The sequence below is a fragment of the Charadrius vociferus genome, unplaced genomic scaffold (genome assembly GCF_000708025.1).
Source record: "Charadrius vociferus isolate BGI_N301 unplaced genomic scaffold, ASM70802v2 scaffold214, whole genome shotgun sequence".
In the NCBI taxonomy this organism is placed as follows: domain Eukaryota; kingdom Metazoa; phylum Chordata; class Aves; order Charadriiformes; family Charadriidae; genus Charadrius; species Charadrius vociferus.
In genome coordinates, this window is record NW_009647955.1 from 4,232,371 (window position 1) to 4,250,016 (window position 17,646).

At 46.5% G+C, this 17,646-nt stretch overlaps 1 protein-coding gene across 1 annotated transcript; it reads right to left on the reverse strand.

The window, feature by feature from the left end:
• Positions 1 to 918: 918 nt before the first annotated feature.
• On the reverse strand, positions 919 to 15,052 carry LOC104285040 (D-beta-hydroxybutyrate dehydrogenase, mitochondrial-like). The gene is made up of 7 exons (XM_009883433.1): positions 15,010 to 15,052; positions 14,389 to 14,468; positions 14,139 to 14,243; positions 9,315 to 9,320; positions 7,450 to 7,591; positions 3,092 to 3,244; positions 919 to 1,400 (listed from the first exon to the last, which is right to left on the reverse strand). The coding sequence occupies exons 1-7, from the start codon at positions 15,050 to 15,052 to the stop codon at positions 919 to 921; spliced, it is 1,011 nt and encodes a 336-aa protein (XP_009881735.1).
• Between the last annotated feature and the right edge of the window lie 2,594 nt (positions 15,053 to 17,646).

Sequence of the window (17,646 nt, forward strand, 5' to 3'; positions counted from 1 at the left end):
ACACGAGGGAAGCAGGGGGACAGCTGGACAGCGTCTGTACCACAGCCGAGTAGTTCAGGCACTGGTACCTACAGTAGCAGTCAGAGGATCCAAATTTGTTTGCTACATCACATTCAAGCCTGTCCCACCAAGCTCATCAGCAGTGGGTAGAGAGAGGCTGCAAGTCCCAGCATCCACAGGGACTGACGGAGGGATGGCTCAGACCTCACTCATAATTAGAAGGGCTTTTCCCTGGCTCTGGCAGCTCCTGGCCACAGTGCTGGGAGGCAAGAACCCTTCTTTGCAGGGCTCTGACCCACCTCCCCCCGAGCTAGGTAATGAGGCTGTTTAGAGGCAGTGTTGCTGTTTTCCTGGAAAGAGCAGACAGTCACAGCACAGCAGAGCTTCCTAGCAGTATCAGGAAAACAACGGAAAGCTGTGTCTGACCCATTTTCAACCAAATGGAAAACTCTGCTTTTGTTACCCATTTTAGTTTCTCCCTTTGAGATATCTCATAGCAACAGCTTTGCTCTGCTATTAGCAGCCTGTCCTTGTAAGGAAAAGCCAGAGCCCATTAATGAGCCAAATTTATCACCGGGGGAACTCTGCTGACCTAATTACACTAGCCACATATTTGACCCATTATGTTAACCTTCCTCTCCGTCCTCCACAGTTAGAAGGAAAATACCTTTCAACTCTAATCAGGACAGCAGGGAACACAAAGAGCAAGAATTAGAAAAAAAAAGCCCACCACAAAACAAAAAAAGCCATGCTGTTCTCAGCATCCTATAAGACAAGACACGAAGCCATAACCCAAAGAGAAAGAACACATGTCTACAAGGGGAGATGCATCAGCAATGGGTGCAGACAGCCCTGACTAACTCAGCTCTAACCTGTGCGCACCTACGAGCACTGGAAGGATGCTTGAAGGACGGCCATTTACAGGGTGGCTCCGGGGATGTAAAGCCAGTCAGCAATGGCAGTGGGCAGGTGAGTCATGACTTGCAGCCTCACCCACCAATAGGTCTCCATGGGATTGTAACGGTTGTTCGGGCACACGGAAGTGAGCGCATCAGTGATGTCATTCAAGACCAGAGACATGTCTTTCAGGCCACTGTTAACAAAGGACTTCATCAGGGCCACATGGCGAGTGAAATACTCCCTCCCATAGTCCTCCTGCACGGTGTCGCTGGCTCCGCTCCACAGTGCCTCAGCCTGCTTGTCAATGCCGTCCGCCGTCAGGATGCCTGTCGCTGCCACGAAGTTACTGGGCTCAATGAGGATGACTCTGACACCCCAGCGGTACATCTCCTGCCGGAGACAGTCAGAGAAGGCTGCCACCCCAAACTTGGAAATGCAATAGCAGGAGCGGGATGGACTCACCATCCGTCCCAACATGCTTGTGATGTTCACCACACGGCCTAGAGAGAAAAGAGCAGGGAGAGATTATGGGATGCAGAAAAAGCAGCCAGAACATCCTAGTAAAAAGGTGCTTTGTTGAATGATTCAGATTTGTAAAATCCGAATCCTGAAGAGGTATCCAAATTCCCTGCCAAGGAGTCTTTCTCTCCTGACTCAAGCAAGGCTAGTCCCTGCTCTGGCCTCCTCCATGGATGGTACACATGCCTGACTCTGTATTAAAAAAGATTTACAAAGCACACAAGACATTTCCCTCCCAATTTCCAAGTAGGGAAGTACCCAGATCTTCCGAGGCTACTAGCTGTGTGCTCTCACGTCAGCGGGCCCCACTCGTGCATCTTGCTAGGTAAGCGTTCAAGATCCCAGCTAGCAGTGTTACAAGCTGGAAAGCACACAACACAGCATGATGCCATATAAGCTCTTTCTTTAAGCATGGTAGCTCATCTGCAGCCCCTCTGCCTAATGCAGCGACATGCTTCTAGACCTGAGCTGGATGGCAGAGAACCAGTGGAGGTTTCTCTGAACATGCAGCATGAGCAGCATGGCCTGCTCACCCAGCTAGCTGGCCAGGAGCGCCTACAGTGCTACATGACTGGGACAAACAGAGAGGAGACTTGATGTGCTGCAGACTATGGGGCAGCAAAGAGCAATTGTCCTAACTCCCACCAGCAGCCCATGCCAGCCCAACTGCAGAGCTCTGGCAGTTTGTGTTAGATCATGCACTGCCCAGGGGCAGCAACAGCAGTGGTCGCTCCTCTGTGGATGGCTCTGTCCTTCCCCAAGACAAGATGTGGACAATTATGGTTTCAGATGCACTTACAAACAGGCCCTTGAAATCTCACTAGCTATTTTTACAGAGAGGATTTTCACAGCCGTGGAGCATGACACCCTTCTGCAGCTTGAAATTTTAGCTGAGAAACAAGTGGGTGGCTCTGCGCTCTCATTCCAGAACTAAGCGCAGCTTGGAGGGACTGTGAGAACCAGCTGCTGACCTGATGGGTAAGCTACCTTTTGTAGTGAGAGGGGGATTGTTTAGTGGGTACTTACTTTCTGGGAACAGTATCTGAGCAATCTTCTCAATATAACCCCTTTCTGTCCTCACAGAACATACAGCTGTGCCAGCATTCTCCCACATACGCTAAATAAAGAAGTTCTTTAGAGTTCTGCTGATGCTTTTTTTTTTAATATAAACTAAAGACTTTTGATAATACTGTTATCTTGTAAGATATCTGAAACGTTTGCTATTGACTCTTATTTATTCCACCACTACCACTCTGCAATCATCTGTGAAGTGAATAACACGAAGGGAGAAGATTCAGTTATCCAAACATAAGCACTTGGTGGACACTGGAGGACAGAATTATTTTGTTTGGTCTGCAGTCACTTTTTCTAAAGGTGGCCTGGAGTCCTGTTTGATATCTGCCAGCACTGCACAAAGGTCTCTGATGTCCTGGGATGTTTAAGATAGCACCTGCTGTGTAGGTGCCTGGACTGCCCCAAGAGTGGCGTGTACTACCAAATGCTTACACAGCATTTTGAACCCTGCTGTCTAGTTTGCCTGCATGCCTCAGACAACCTCCTCGGACTGTACAGGCATTCCTCAAAGCACAGTCTGAGCCATGATTTTTAGCTACATCTCTCTGCTGTGCTGCAAAAACTCTCTCTGAGTCTTGCCACGCTGCCCAGCACGTACCTTTAGCTCGTCGAATGAGGGGCAGGAAAGCCTTTGTCACCCTCACGGTGCCCCACAGGTTGACCTCTGCCACGTTCTTGTAGTTGTCTAAACTTGCAAATTCCACCTCTCCAAAGGTCGAGACACCAGCATTGTTCACCAGGCCCCACAGACCTGCCAACAAATACATGGTTAAAGAGTGGAATGAGGAAGTGTCGCAGACAAGCAACTTGCCTTGTTGTTCAAAGTAACCCAACCCCTTGACAAAGAACTAGGCACTTTTGTAGAAAAAGAAGTTGCAGAGAAAAAGCAAGGAGATGAAATACACTCTTGATACACCAGAAGTGAACCCAGTGGGGCTTGTTTAGACCACTAAGGAGAGTGATGGGGTCACACAAGCATTGCCTCTCGGAATGTCTCCTCTAAGGTCAAATTCTGTCCTGGGCCTTTGTATGGCTGGATCTGGCTGACCATCTTTTATGCCTCCTGTTAGTCCCAGGTTTGTCTTCACTCAGTGACTTTGTCATGGCTAGACTTCCCCTCAATTAAAAAAAAAATACAAAAAAAAAAAAAAAGAAAACCAAGTGTCTTGGATTTCTAAATCACTGTCACTACCCTGACTCAGTGTTTTGGAAAGTACATGGTATTGACCTGCAGGTTCACAGCCCAGTTAACAGCTCCTGTATTTTAGTCCAGGTATTTGGTTTCCCTCAATACTAACTATAGCAGGTCACGGCACACTTACAACCAACCCTTAAAACTACTAGAATTTAAAAATTAATGTCTTTTGTGCATGCAGTCATGTCAAAATTAAACTGACTGCACTTACCGAGCTCCCTACAAGTCCAGGACCCAGCAGGTCACTGAAGACTTGACCCTTGAAGTGATCACTGCAGGAGTCCCAGTGGCAAACATCTGTAGGACTGAGTCTGTACTTTATGAGTTTGTTGAAGCACAGGACTACACAGCCATAAACTGCAGGAGGAACAAACAGAAGAGCTGGAACAAGATAAGACAGTTGCTTCTCATTAGATGTCTTGCTATACACCATGGTTATTTTTCACTGTGTAAGTACCCAGTTGGAGCCGGGGCCCCTTTCTACTCCCCGACCTTCCTCTTGCCACCAAGAACACACACAGGGCTAAGGAGGAGTCTTCATGTCCAGGGAGCTCTGACATTGCTATCAAAAGCACCCATGTCATATCACCCTGTTGATAAGTTTTATCAAGCTCACTCTCAAAATTTTTTGGGCTGTTTGCCCTGCCTCTGCTCCACAGCTTCCCTGCCCTGATGGATGAAAATCTTTTAATAACTTCCAGCCTATACTTATTCATGGTCAGATAGTAACCATGTATTGCACCAAAACAGCCCTCTAAGAAAACTGCACTATTCTACCATTGCCAAATAAATACCCGTGGAATGTATCCTCCTGGTGCATTTAAAAACACCAGCATGCCCATGCTAGACTGGCTCTCTGCTCTCACACTGGCCCTAGTAATCCTGCCCTGTTCCCAGCTAAGCTCTTTTTCCCTGAAGGCTGTTGACCAGCCACATACAGTGGACCATAGAAGGTCACATCCTACCCAGTGATAACAGTGCATTAAACATTCTCTCATGATCTGTCCCAGATCTGCCTATTTGCCTCTCATAGTTGCCACCATTCCGGCATCTCCCAGCTCTCATATGGTGATCCCAGCACCCCTTTTGCCCTGCATGCCTGTCTCTGCCAGACAGTGGTGAATATCACTCCAGTTCATTGGCCTGCAGCATTATCCCCCTCCAGAACAACCCCTTCCTGATCCCCACTGGGCCACAACAGCCCCAGGGGCTGTTTGGGATAACAGATAAGTCATGGCCTCCAGCAGAAGCCAAGAAAACATCTTGCTTACCTATCCTTCCATTTTTATTAAGTCAAGTTTCTAAATGCTGTAGTCAGGTAGTTCTACTTCTGCTCTGCTCAAGATCCCCTCCCTGCCTGTTGCTACTGTACTTACTGAAGTTGCCAGCTTTAACAGGTCAAGATAACTTTGAAAGTCACATTCACCTGGCAGCCAGCACAGCATCTCAGCCCAAAGGGGTCCCTCAGGCTGCTGCAAAGCAGGGTCTAATCGCTAGCAGGAGGACCATGGAAACAGGGCATCTGATGGCATAATTTCACCAGTAACAAAAGCTACGCAGAGCAAATTTGGCAGGGATTCACTAAAGACCACAAAAGACTTAAACTGTCAGTCCCAAACTGACCTCCGCAGAGTATTCCTGATTCTCGATTTCTCTACAATGATTTCCCATTTCTTGGGTTACGATGGACGTTCATAAAAACATTATTTACAATAGTTCATTCTTGGAATGTCATTGCTCACCGATCAGGTCATGTTACGTACAGAACAACGTGCTGATAGGTACCCCGTCACAGGGCTGTTTGCTGGACAGCCGTGTGTTTATTTAGCAGAGCCTTATCACTATTATTTCTTTAGTGTCAACAATGCAGTGGGAACTGCATAAGATCGAAAACAAACAGGGGCACTCCTATCGAAATTAGTTTAGCCTTATGTACACAGCACAGTGAGCAGAGGTATAAATGTACAGAACAAGAACTGTTCTGCACTAGCTCCTCTGGGGCCACACTCAGTGTGCAACAAGCACCCATGTGCAAGGCACCTCAGTCTCAGTGGTCTCTATGTTCCAGTGCTTTTTATTGAGCACTATTTATTGGCAAGCCCCAGACCTTGGTCACACCGATGTGCCTCAAAAGAAGCCTTTGCTGCTTTGCATACTGCTGCAGCAAGCGACTACAAAATAAGGCGCTCAAGAGCAGCAGGAACCAGTCCAACTTGCTGATCAAGGATGCAAGACTTCTCTGTCCCTGCTACACACACGATTTTGCAAACACTGCTGCATTTATAGAAGCAACAGAGCTGCTCCCTTACAAGCTTTCACTCAGTGGGGAATGGCTCTGTGCCACCTCTGTTGCCGAGTTCTTCAGGAAAAGCTTGAGAAACTGTGAAATGTGTGATGAGGGCTGGGGAATTGTGTAGGAAGAAAAATCACGCAGAGAGAACATGTGTGGGAACAGAGCTTGTACGTAACTCGGTTACATTTCATAAGCTTGTTTTAGAAGGAAGAGTGTGCTCATGCAATTTGCATGAAGATTAGAGCTACTGTTATTTACTAGCTTTATACTTGCTGTGAACAAAGAAAGGCCCATGGCAGTCTCATCCACACCTCAAGAGGAGCAACCACCTTCCAGCCACACAACCCACAAGCCCTAGAGCCAGAGATACGAAACTTCAATCCACCCTCAGCCCAGGTCTACAGCTGCTGTCCACCTTGCTACTAGCACAGAGGCTGCAGAGAAACCCACATGGGGAGAAGCCTCACAACCTCATCACATGGGAAGAGGTGAGGTGGTGTCACACCAGACTCCCACTATAAGCTCACATCCCATTGCCAAACCACTCACACGAGGAGCTGCCTGACACTCAATCCAGCTGCCAAGCAGTGTACAACGCAATCAGCCATCCCTTTCCCCAGGTACCTCTGCTCCACTCAAGCGCAGAGGTCAGTTCAAGGATAGACATGGAGCACCTTGGCACTAACAGCATCTTGGACTGGCCCTGCAATAAGCACTCTCCTGCCTTCCCAGCCTCATGCACATTTCCAAGGAGGAACTAAGTATACAGAAGGGGACTCCTACCTTCTTCCCAACGTTCCTAGGGTCTGTGAGTTGGACTCACACTTTGTGTGGTGTGTGGATTAAGGTGCTCTATGCCAAGCCCATCCTGGATCCTGTCTTGCATCACCTTTGGGATGTTGCATGGCAAACTGAAAATATGGATTCACCTGGCTGAAGTATAATCCAGGTCTGGGGTCAGATCAGTTTTATCCTCCAGCTCAGCACCCAGTTACACGAACAAGTTGTACCAGCACAGCAGAGGGGACAGCACTAAGCAGGCATGGCCTGTTAGTGACTAGCAGAGTCACTACAGAAAGGTCTGTGGGAGCCAGGCTGCAGCAGGAGCACCAGGAGGGGATCAGGCTCTGCCCACCCTATGCTCTTCACAGACACTCAAGGAGGGAGACGCAGGCTCTCGTGGGCTTGCCTCCACTCATCACTTTTTATGGGATGTAGGGTTAAGCCTCACCCTCTAGCCAGTCTTGGTCTCTTCCCATGTGGATGTCACATCAACTGCAAGACAGTTCTCCTCACTGACCCAGGTACAGCACTGCCTGACTGCCAGCCACACACTGTCACAGACCCCCAGGCTTGTTGACCTTATTTTGGCCATGCAGAGAGGGAACGACCTGGCCAGTGCATGGCCTGCTCTGTAGGAGCACAGCAAAGAGCCAGCTGTGCTGGAATTACAAAGATCCCCACACACCTTCCTCTGGCTCCTTCAGGGTCCTCTTCACAAAATCCACAGCCTGAGCCACCTCCTGGTCACTACACACATCCATCTGCAGCACTTGCATGCGATCTGACTTCATGTTCTTCAGCTCCCTGGCTCCATCTCCATTCTCGTCCTGCTCAGCAGAAAAGAAAGACGTCCTGCTAAGACAGACAAGGAGCAGTAATGCAGCTTTGGGCTGGGCACGTTCACACGGACAGGAAATAGATGCTATTGAAATACACACAGAGGTGTAAACCTGGTGCACAAATAGGTACATGAGCCACATGAACCAGCATGCAACCCACTGCCATCTTCCCATTCCCTCCAGCACAGCCTCTATATCTCCATCAGTGACCCACTGCTCTAACTCACACAAAGGGTTTGACATCTGTAATACTGTCAAATACTGTGCCAGCCTGGGATAACTGTGGGTGACTCTAAACTACCTCAGTCTCCATGCTCTGCAGGTAACATAGCAAACACTTATAAAGAAATCAAGAGTCAGATTTTCTAGGCTTAAAAGCAAATGGCTAATTAGGCACCGTACTCATTTCATTCCAAAATATTGCCTGGCTTCTAATGAAGCAGTATTGTCAGACCACTTTGAAAACAAGACAGCAGGGAGACCTTCGGCATGCCTAATAGCAAATGGTCTGATGCTACAGGATACAGTAGGAAACAGTTACAGCTGAACCTATATAATAGTAATATTTTGCTCTTACTATACAGCAGAACAGGATGTGCGGAAATACATGCACAGTGGAGATCTGCTACACAACAAGTTTACAGACACAAGGCATGAAAGGAAGAGATTCTGGCTGAGGAAGCAAGAACAAGCTTTTTTTTTTTTTTTTTTTTTGTCTTCACACCATAGGTAATAAGAATGTGACAGCTCTGCTTTCCTTTCTATCCTTTTGCTTTCTTTCCCCATTCCACACCCCCCCACCCCGATGCTATCATTAGAGATTCTGTTAATATTGTGGGGTGGTTTTTTTTGTTTAGTCAACCTGAACACAGTTCAAATCCCAAATTTTATCTGGTCACTTCCAGACGGGATTGTTGCCTAAGCCTCACAGCCTTGCTCAGGTGCTATGCAACAAATAAAAGCCAATAGAGCACAGATTAGCCATGCAGTTCCACAGCAGGTTTGAGCTTTAATTCATCAAACTATTTCCTGAATCACAGGCTCTGCCTTGTTAGGGAGGAAGAAATTATGAATTGGTGAGTCACCGTGCCTGGCTGCCACTCTTCCTTTAGCACTTGATACCAACTCCCACAGTACAAGGGCAAACAAGGCGAGCAACCCTCCCACAGTCACCTGCTCAGCTGCCTCTGCAGCCAGGCTGATGTAAAAACCATGTAACTGCTTAGTTTTTCTACACATATCTCACGCTTTTTAATGAATATAGTATATAACATCTCACCTCCACCTTCAGCCCAGTGAACAATGATGTGTAATGAAGGAATAGAGCTGAAACGTCCATTTCAGCTCTGAGCAAGACAGAGTAGCTCTCTTAAAAATCAATATATAGTGACACTGGAGTTATGACAATAGTAAGGAGGAGTTTCTGGCCCTATGTCTGCACAGCATTTCACACCTGGCTTATTTCCAGGTATCACAAAAACAGCAAATAAAGACTTGAAGCTTTCTAATGCACATCAAACGCAGTGATGTGCTGTGTCTAGGCCTCTTACCTAGCCACAAAAAGAATCCCTAAGAGTGGCATTACAAGTACTTAATAACATAGTCACTAACATATTATATTCCCTTTGTGAACATAATGGGTGAGGGTTGTGTGATGCCTCACTATGTTTCTGGAAGATGCTCTTGCATCTCACTGAGTTATACAAGCAACTTTCAGCTACTTAACAGTGAATAAAGTACAGCTAATTCAGCTTGTAAAAGAGATTTACTGTATCTACATAGAAACAAAAACTTAGCTGTATCTGTACTCAAGTACCAGTTGTCACTTCAGAGCACTGAAAATACCTTTCCCTATGTGTTTTTTAATCTTTTATAATGCTTATAAACTAAACATGAAATATTTCCACTGTTTTTTTAAAAACAAAGTCATAGACCAGCAACTTAAAAATCCAGTCTAAATGGTTTACATTATTCATATTGAAATGAATTTTCCCCTATCACCAGTGCAACTCAATCTGCAAAGTTACCTTCCCAGCTACAATTCATTCATTGTTGACAAAACATATTGATTTTGGAAGACTGACTTCCCACTTGCAATATCAGTTGGAACTACTTTTCACAGTTGCAGACACCACCTCAGCCACTATTTAACTGTAAAAAAAATTGCTTAACTCGTATGACCAGAAAACCTTCACAAATGAAGCAGTCATCTTACTATGGAAAGAAGCGAACATCATCTTATGTTCTGCAGTCTCTAGGGGCTGTAAGCACATTCTCTGTTCAGATACCCACACAGTACTTCCCCCTTGTTTTTTAAATGGTAGATTTTCTGGCTGGGAAGATACCAGTAGCAGTTCCCAGGGGAGCAGGCAAGCTGTCCTCCCTGGGATGGCCTTGGCGTGCACCAGCAGGAGCCACGCAGCAGCAGAGCCAAGCAGCATCCCTGGGGGGATCCCAGTAGTGCCGGCCCATTTGCTCCTGCAAAACCTCTCTCCCCCTCCTTTTGCTGTCACTTTATTTGCCTGATTTTTTTCCTCTTGGACAACCTCTCAGCTCTCCTTTCCACTTTCATCAGAGTTGGACTTGAAAGCTGCCCTGCTTCAGCCCAGCCTGCTGCCCAAGTACTCTCCAGAGAGACCTTCAGTGGGTCCGTCCTGTTTCCTCCCAGCTATCTCATTTCCCCCGGTTATCCTGCCCTCGCAGTCCTGCACAGCTCTGGCTGCCCACCCCACCCTCCGCCTCGCAGGAGCTGCTCCTGGGCAGGGAGCCCGACAGCCACACAAGCCCTCTCCACCCTTCAGAAGAGCCTTGCTCCAGCTTTCGGCTGCCTCCCCTTCCCCATTCTTGCTTTTCTCCTGCTCTGGTTCTGAGGATCCTGATGCAGCTGGTGCTGAGGGACAGGCAGATCGCACATGGGATTGTTAGCAGAGAGCCCTCCTGTAACAGACTGAGCCACAGCCTTTTTTCAGGGAAGCTCCTGAGACTGAGGATTAGGTCCTGGCAAGCGCTTGGGCACACGCAGGGAGATGTCAGTGGGAATCAGGAAGCCACAAACACAATGCTGAACACCCGTGGATCCGGCCAGCTCGCTCCATCTGCGTCAGTTCCCCCCTCGCCCTGCTGCTGCCTATCCCCCCCGCTCCCTTCCTGCGCTTCCTGGGCAGAACACCTTGTATTTGTCATTACTGGTTTCTATCTACCCGATTTCAGACTCTACCCAATCTATCAAGATCATTTTGAACCCTATTACCCCAAGGGCCTGCAATCCTCCCTGCTTGGCACCATGCACGTTTCTTTCCAAGTGAACTCTCTATTCCAGGGACCACTTCCAAGAAAATTTCCCTGGGACTGAACAGCAGTCACAGGCTTAGAGCGTAAGTTTGCTCATGAGACTATCATGAGGGACCGTCTCAAAACCCTTATTCAGGGTACATTTATTCCTTCCCTTTTAACCACTCTGCTGCTTAGCCAGAATGAGATCAGATTGACACGGCACAGTCTGATCCCGGTAAACTTTTACAGACGGTGTGTATCACACTATGATCTAGACATTTGTAAAACCGACAGTTCAGTGTGTTGTAACTTCATCTAGTGCACTGAAGGTGAGCTGCCTGGTTAGCGATTCCAGAGGTCTGTCTCAGTATCTGCCCTCTTCCAGCATTCTGGAAACCCCCTGGCCTCCAGGTGCTCCTGAAAGTATCACCGATGCGGCAAAAATCACAATGGCTCATCCTTTAAATGCTCTTCAGTACATTTTGTCAGGCCTGGTGGACTCGAACACATCTATTTATGTAAAAATTACCTGTTCTTTTCCCTTTTCTTGCCTGTAGTCCTCATGAAAACTGCTGGCAGTAGGCATCTGAAAACAATGTACCCTTTTTTTCAGTAAGATCAAAGACAGCAATGATTATTTCAACTTTTCCTGTACTTTCTACTTTTCAAGTTATTTTTGTAATCGCTTTCTGTGTTTTTCCATCTTAATTCTAATGTATTAACAGAAACTTTCTCTCTGGACTTACTCGTCCTTGCTAAATGAAATCCCTTTTGCACTTGATCCTCTCCAGTTCTATCCCAGCCTGCTTGCAGTATTCTTGTTATTCCTGTAGCTTTATTTTTTACCGTCTGATCATAAAAAAAGCTCCTGATGCAGCTGACAGTGACCCATCTTGTCTTTAATGCCAGAGCTTTCTGCGGTGGCCGGTACATCCGGGATCCTTTAATTCTCAGTATAAAAGCATGCAAGGAAGTGATGATGGAGTAACTATGTGTGAACTAATAGCCTGGCATCTGCTCTACGACAACTGCCCCCATACCTGCTCTGACCCTACACTGACCCCACAGCAGCTCACTCTTCTCCCATGACAGGGTAAGTTTCCTTGCATTCATCATGAGCAGCTACACGCACACTGCCAATTACCATAGGGTAGCTGCATCCTTAGCCACACTGCATGCGTGCCCCTTCACTTACCAGCAATAATCACTCATATGCTCATGTCTTATTCTTCACGAGCGATCTGACCCAACAGCTCCCTGACTTCACTGACGTTTCCTGCTTCTTTTGGATCCATTGTCCTTTTCTGCAGTCACTATATGCTTCCTTTTCTCAGGGCAGTCAGCTCTATATTTAAAACCATTTTCATCCCACAGGCATTCTACCATTAGGTTTTCAGTAAGCTCCTGCTCATCAAATTTTAAATTTCTACGCTATTATCTCCCTCAGCCAGCACAAGGCTGTTCAGTGAGGATACTGCTGTCCCAAGAACCACAGAAAGCATTTGGCTGTGTTACTTTTGCAACAGCTACCAGATTACTGTGTTACCACCAGACCCTGACCTTCAGATGCACTTAATAATCAACACTACCAATCCAGGGGCAGGGGGGGACCGGACCACAAACAAGTGAAATCCTAGGGCACTAAGTCCAGATCTCCTAAAAATTTATTAACACACAGAACAAAAAAAATCACATTTTCCCACTCTTTGCCCCTTCAGGATCAAGTGCTCAGTCAATCTCCTGAAAGTCACCTGCAGATCAACTACGATTGCTGATGCACCTTCCACTTCCACACAGAATATAAGTACTGAACCACAAGAGTTTTGGGTCCAAGTAAGAAGTTGCCAGGCCAGATCACAGGGCATGCTGAGAGCTGCCTGAATGTTCTGGGATAGGTAATAATCTGTTATCAAGAAGCAATATATTTTTTTTTTTTTTTCACGTCAGTAAAACAAGCAAGCAGGGCTCACTTCAGGAGTGTTTCTTTTCTTAATATGACTTCAAATGGAGCCTGGCACTCCCTGCTCCGCACTAGCGTGCTGCCTGCCAAACATCACTCTCAGACCACCCTACCTCCCCTCTCCTTTCTGTTCCCTATGCCTGCTGCTCAGCAAAGTGAGTGCCTGACTTGCTATTACCCAGAGTCAGGCATCCCAAAGCAGCATATGACATGATTACTGCAGGATTTACACAGCCTCCACATGGAAATTTCCAAATAATGGCAATTTTCCAACAGGACTCTCTTGCTCTCAAGTTACACAATATGTCAGCTGATAATAACTTTCCCTTCTGGTGTGATGGAAAAACGTAACCTCTGCTGAGATCACACAGGCAATGAGGGCCACATTTTGTGTTTGTTCTCGCCCTCCACACTACTCAAGAATCTGTGGCCATCACTCCCTGAGCACCTGTGCAGAAAAGGCCAGAGAAACAAGTGGGTATGACCTGGTTTTGAACAGTTCAGGTCAGCAATTACATGAGTTTTGACTATGAAAACAGCAAAAAAAAGCATTGTAAGGGTAAAACCCCAGCGGAGATGGCAATGGAGATGGCCCAGTTTTATAAAGAGGATTACACAACACAGTTACCTGCAAAAGCAGGTACTGAGATGATGGGTCTGCAACCCCTTCTGATTCAGTAGGCCTAAACTGATCTCTTGCAAGAAGTGATGCCATCTGCCAAACACAGGTGACAGAGGCTAAGACTTACAGTTATCAGAAACTGATCAGAAATTGGTAAATTTGTTTATTCAGCTATCCAAAAACTGAATAGCTTCTACAGAACCTGTAGAAGCACAGTTTGGAGAAGACACTTTGGAAACAGAACCTGACCAAGGCAAGAGAGGTGGCTTGGAGATGAATTCGAGAAAAGCGTCCCCAAAGGAAAGTGACAGTATGAAAGACAGCAACAGAGATGCCAGGGAAGACAGAAAGCCACAGTGCCATAGCAATCTTGGACTATCAGACTTATTGAGTGTGTTGCAGTATTGCTGAGAGGCTTTCAGCAGTGAACAGTGCCCAACTGTGCAAGCTACTGTACACACAGGCAGCTGACAGACAGTCCCTGCCCTAAAGAGCTCAGAATTACAGGAATGACAAGATGCAACAGGCAAATGAAGCAATGGAAGGTGTAAAGATCCCTGCCTACTGCGCTTCCCCCAGGTCTTGCACTAGAATAAATGGGAGCTGCAGTTGAAGAGGCTGTCACTTGTGAAGCATTTTTCTCCATTCACGGAAGAATTTTGATCAGTATTACTACTCACCAAGCATCCAGCAAAAAGAGTAAATCCCTTTGAGTGGAGCTGTTTTGCCAAGGCATGTCCAAAACCTTTGTCACAGCCTGTTATTAGCACCGCCTTCCCTTCAGCCTGTGTGGGGAAAGACAAGAATACGGTATCATCAGCACAGCGAGACACAGCACAGGAGCAGCCCCACAGCTCGGGCCAGCCCGTCCTCAGGAGGTACAATTCCAGCTGCAAGCCACGGTGGGCATGTACCTCTCTGCATGCTAACCTGACCGCAGTCTAAACCCAACCATTTCAGCGGAGCTTTTGCCAGCTCAGCCAGCGTAAAGGAGGTGACAAGATTCCTGTCTAGAAACACAACCAGCTCCCAACTACTGTGAAACCCTAAATTTACTCAACTGCTGGTCTGTAACAAGTTGCGATGCCTTGATACTCGAGCTAGGACAGTAGCACTTTCTTTCAAGTATCAGTGGCCAAAACAGAAGAGAAGCATTTCTAAAGAAGGTAGTGATCTACCAGCTCATACGCATTATAAGAAACAGCAGCACAGAAAACATCCAAATAATAGTATGTCACCTGCTTGAACTGTACAGCAGCTCTTTTAACTGCAGAGCGACTCTCTATTGTCTGTTCCCTACCTTCTCCCACTCTTTGCGGTACTTTCCATACTGTGTTTTAGCATGCAGCAATATGACTACAGGTTAGGGTTTCCTTCTGAAACACTGCAGTCTTAACAGGAACAATTTATTGAATCCTATGGTTCTCTCCTACATTATTATTATCTTTTGACTGATGGATAAATTGAGATTTGATACTCCATCTGATATGACACAACAGGCTTGCGATAGATCTGAAAACAGAATCCCAGATCCTGAAGAGAAGCACATACTGTAACACTGCACCTTCACCCTCTTTCTTTGCTTGAAAGCCATCTCTCCCCTGCTCTCACCACAGCTGTGAAGCAATGAGCTCGTAACGCTTAGCCCAACTTGCAAGCACCCAGCTGCAGTGCCGCACACTGCTCAGACTGAAACCGTATCTGTGAGGCAATAACATGATATAGTAATAAAGTTCTAGAGAAGGCAATAAGGAAGTGAGGTCACTTCCATCTCTGTGGAGATATCTGCAACTAATAACCCCTGTTACTGTATTAACAGTTGGAATATGAACACTCATATTTTATACTACTTCTGTATGAATTGCACCGGCTTGCCCAGCCACTTTTTCAGACAGAAATGGGGCAATCACTGGCGTTCTCTGACCTCGTTTTGCTGACATGCGTGGTAGAGAAGTGGCAATAAGGAATAATTGCAGGGTGATAGTGATCAGAGCATTACTGCACAAACTCAAGATGTGCAGACAGCAATAAGCAAATGAATTACACCCTGTCCTGTATCTCATGTTGAAGCTGTTGCTTTCAAAGGGGAGTCACGATCTGAAGTTGAAATGAGAACTGACCAAAAGCTTATCCTGCATTTATCATACAAACACCCACATTAACACTGATTCCTCTGCTCACACAAAGAGCGCCCAGCTACAGGCTAGCTCTACTAATGCTCGGAAGGTAGCTACAACTGAAGGATATATGCCAAATGAGAATTAAATATACTGCACTCAGTCTCAATCTAATTTACAGTGACACAACTCCAAGAGATGAGGATCAAGTATGAACCAGATCACAGAATTTTCCAAGGTTACCGCCCATATTAATTGAGGAACCTGGCCCTTGAAGAAAGGATTTGACTTTTTCCTCTGCCTCACCTCCCTCGACCACTTGCTTCTGAATCCTGAAGACAGAAGACCTCCCAAAAAGGCAGCAACTGAGCATGAGATAAAGAGTTGGGACCACTTCCAGAGACATGGACAGGGAAACAGAGGCAATGCCCAATCCTCAGCTATCGTTAGCTCCTTCATTACCCGATCTAATAAGGACAGACCTCAGCTTCAAGAAATAAAAGCAAATTGCTGGGCTGTGTTCCTGTGTGCATCTAGTTTTAGCTCTCAGCAGCTGGTTTGCTTTCTCAGTTTAAAAAAACCTCCAAACCACCAAAATGTTCACAAAAAGGAAGAAGTCTAAAAATCCTCTCAGCTGTCTATAATGGGGAGAAAAGTGAGTAACAACTCACAGTATGAGAAGGTTCCTGGGATTATTTGTTAATTACTTGCTATTACCCTAATTTCTGGTAATAGAGCATGTGACTACAGCAGTTCATAACAGACCGAGGCCCTGGTAGTGATAACAAGAGTGCAAAAACCCAAGGGATGTAACAGATCTCACATCTGTAGCTGCTCTCGTGTTTGTGCCATGCCTGATGGACGGCGAGCTCCCAGGGATGAGAGCAGGGAGTGACCCCATTCACAGCCAAAAAGATCCTAACCCCACAAAACCTTCAAACACAGAAAAGCCTGATCAACTTTATCTTTTGAAAGTCCGAAGATAAGGCCTAATGGGCCTCGTTCCTGGAGTTTGATAAGGTCAGTCTGCAGCTTTCAGTTTGACACAATGCTGAGACAGGCAGAGAGGACCAGCTATCACCTCTCTAGCAGGCATCACAGCGACCTTAATCAGCATTTTTGAGGAACTTCAGGTGCCTCACTTACTAACGGTCATAGAGTGCTCTCAGGAAATACTGCACAGGAGATGGCACTCACAGACAGTGCTGCCAGGGCTCCTGAGACCTGCTAAGAGTGCAGAAGAACTTCTTGTGCTGGAGGTGCTGCTGTGGCACCTGGGCAGGGTAATACTGTCAGTACCCTCGCTGCGTGATCCACAGCACCGTAACATACATTCCACACGCTTCGAACAGCCCCAGTGAGGCAGCCCAATTTTAACCTGCAGCTAGCTCGGGTGCACACACCTGACAAGCTTTTCCTATTGGGATACAATCTCTTTACTAAATAGCAGAATTTATTTTACTAATGCAGATGATCTATCAAAATCATACACATTTACTGCAAAAGAGGCTAAGGAAAGCGAAGCTCAGTCTTTCTGGACAATGTGGGAACCCACCGTGCTTGCCTAAACTTTATCTTCTACTGTGTCACTTGTTTCTGGGATCCTGTTCTCTTTTATGCCGTCCCCTGACCATGTGCTTGTTATCAAACAGACTAATTTGAAGATGAGAACTACACAGTAAACTTTGCTTGTTCCCTTTTTCCAGTGTCGGGAAGTAAAGGTTTTCAATCCTAGGAAAAGGAACTGGAAGTATTCACTAAGGGGAAGGCATTTTCCTCAGGTGGGACAGGGATGGGGAACATCAGTGGTGCAGAGCAGCCGGCGTGCAGTGGGGGCTGCAGAGGGGCAGGACTGCCCCGGAGCACAAACATGTTCACTTGCAGGTTCTTCCCGGTGCCTGCAGAAAGGTTGTCTGGACCGTAAGCAAGAACCCAATTAACTCCAACCCAGTGAAAGAACCCCACACATTTTGTGTAGAAGACATGTAGAAGTGACTGTTTATGCAATTCTTTCTGTTCACAGGGCTTTTTTTTTTTTTCCTCCCTTACGCTCACTTCCAAATTTAGAGTA

Excerpts from the sequence above, each read along its gene's own strand:
- LOC104285040 (XM_009883433.1), bottom strand. The coding sequence starts at position 15,052 with ATGGCTTTCAAGCAAAGAAAGAGGGTGAAGGTGCAGTGTTACA. Across the intron at positions 14,469-15,009 it reads GGTGAAGGTGCAGTGTTACA|ACAGGAATCTTGTCACCTCC; the intron begins GTATGTGCTTCT and ends TTGTGTTTCTAG. Across the intron at positions 3,245-7,449 it reads CCTGAAGGAGCCAGAGGAAG|GTCTGTGGGGCCTGGTGAAC; the intron begins GTGTGTGGGGAT and ends ATTTGTTGGCAG.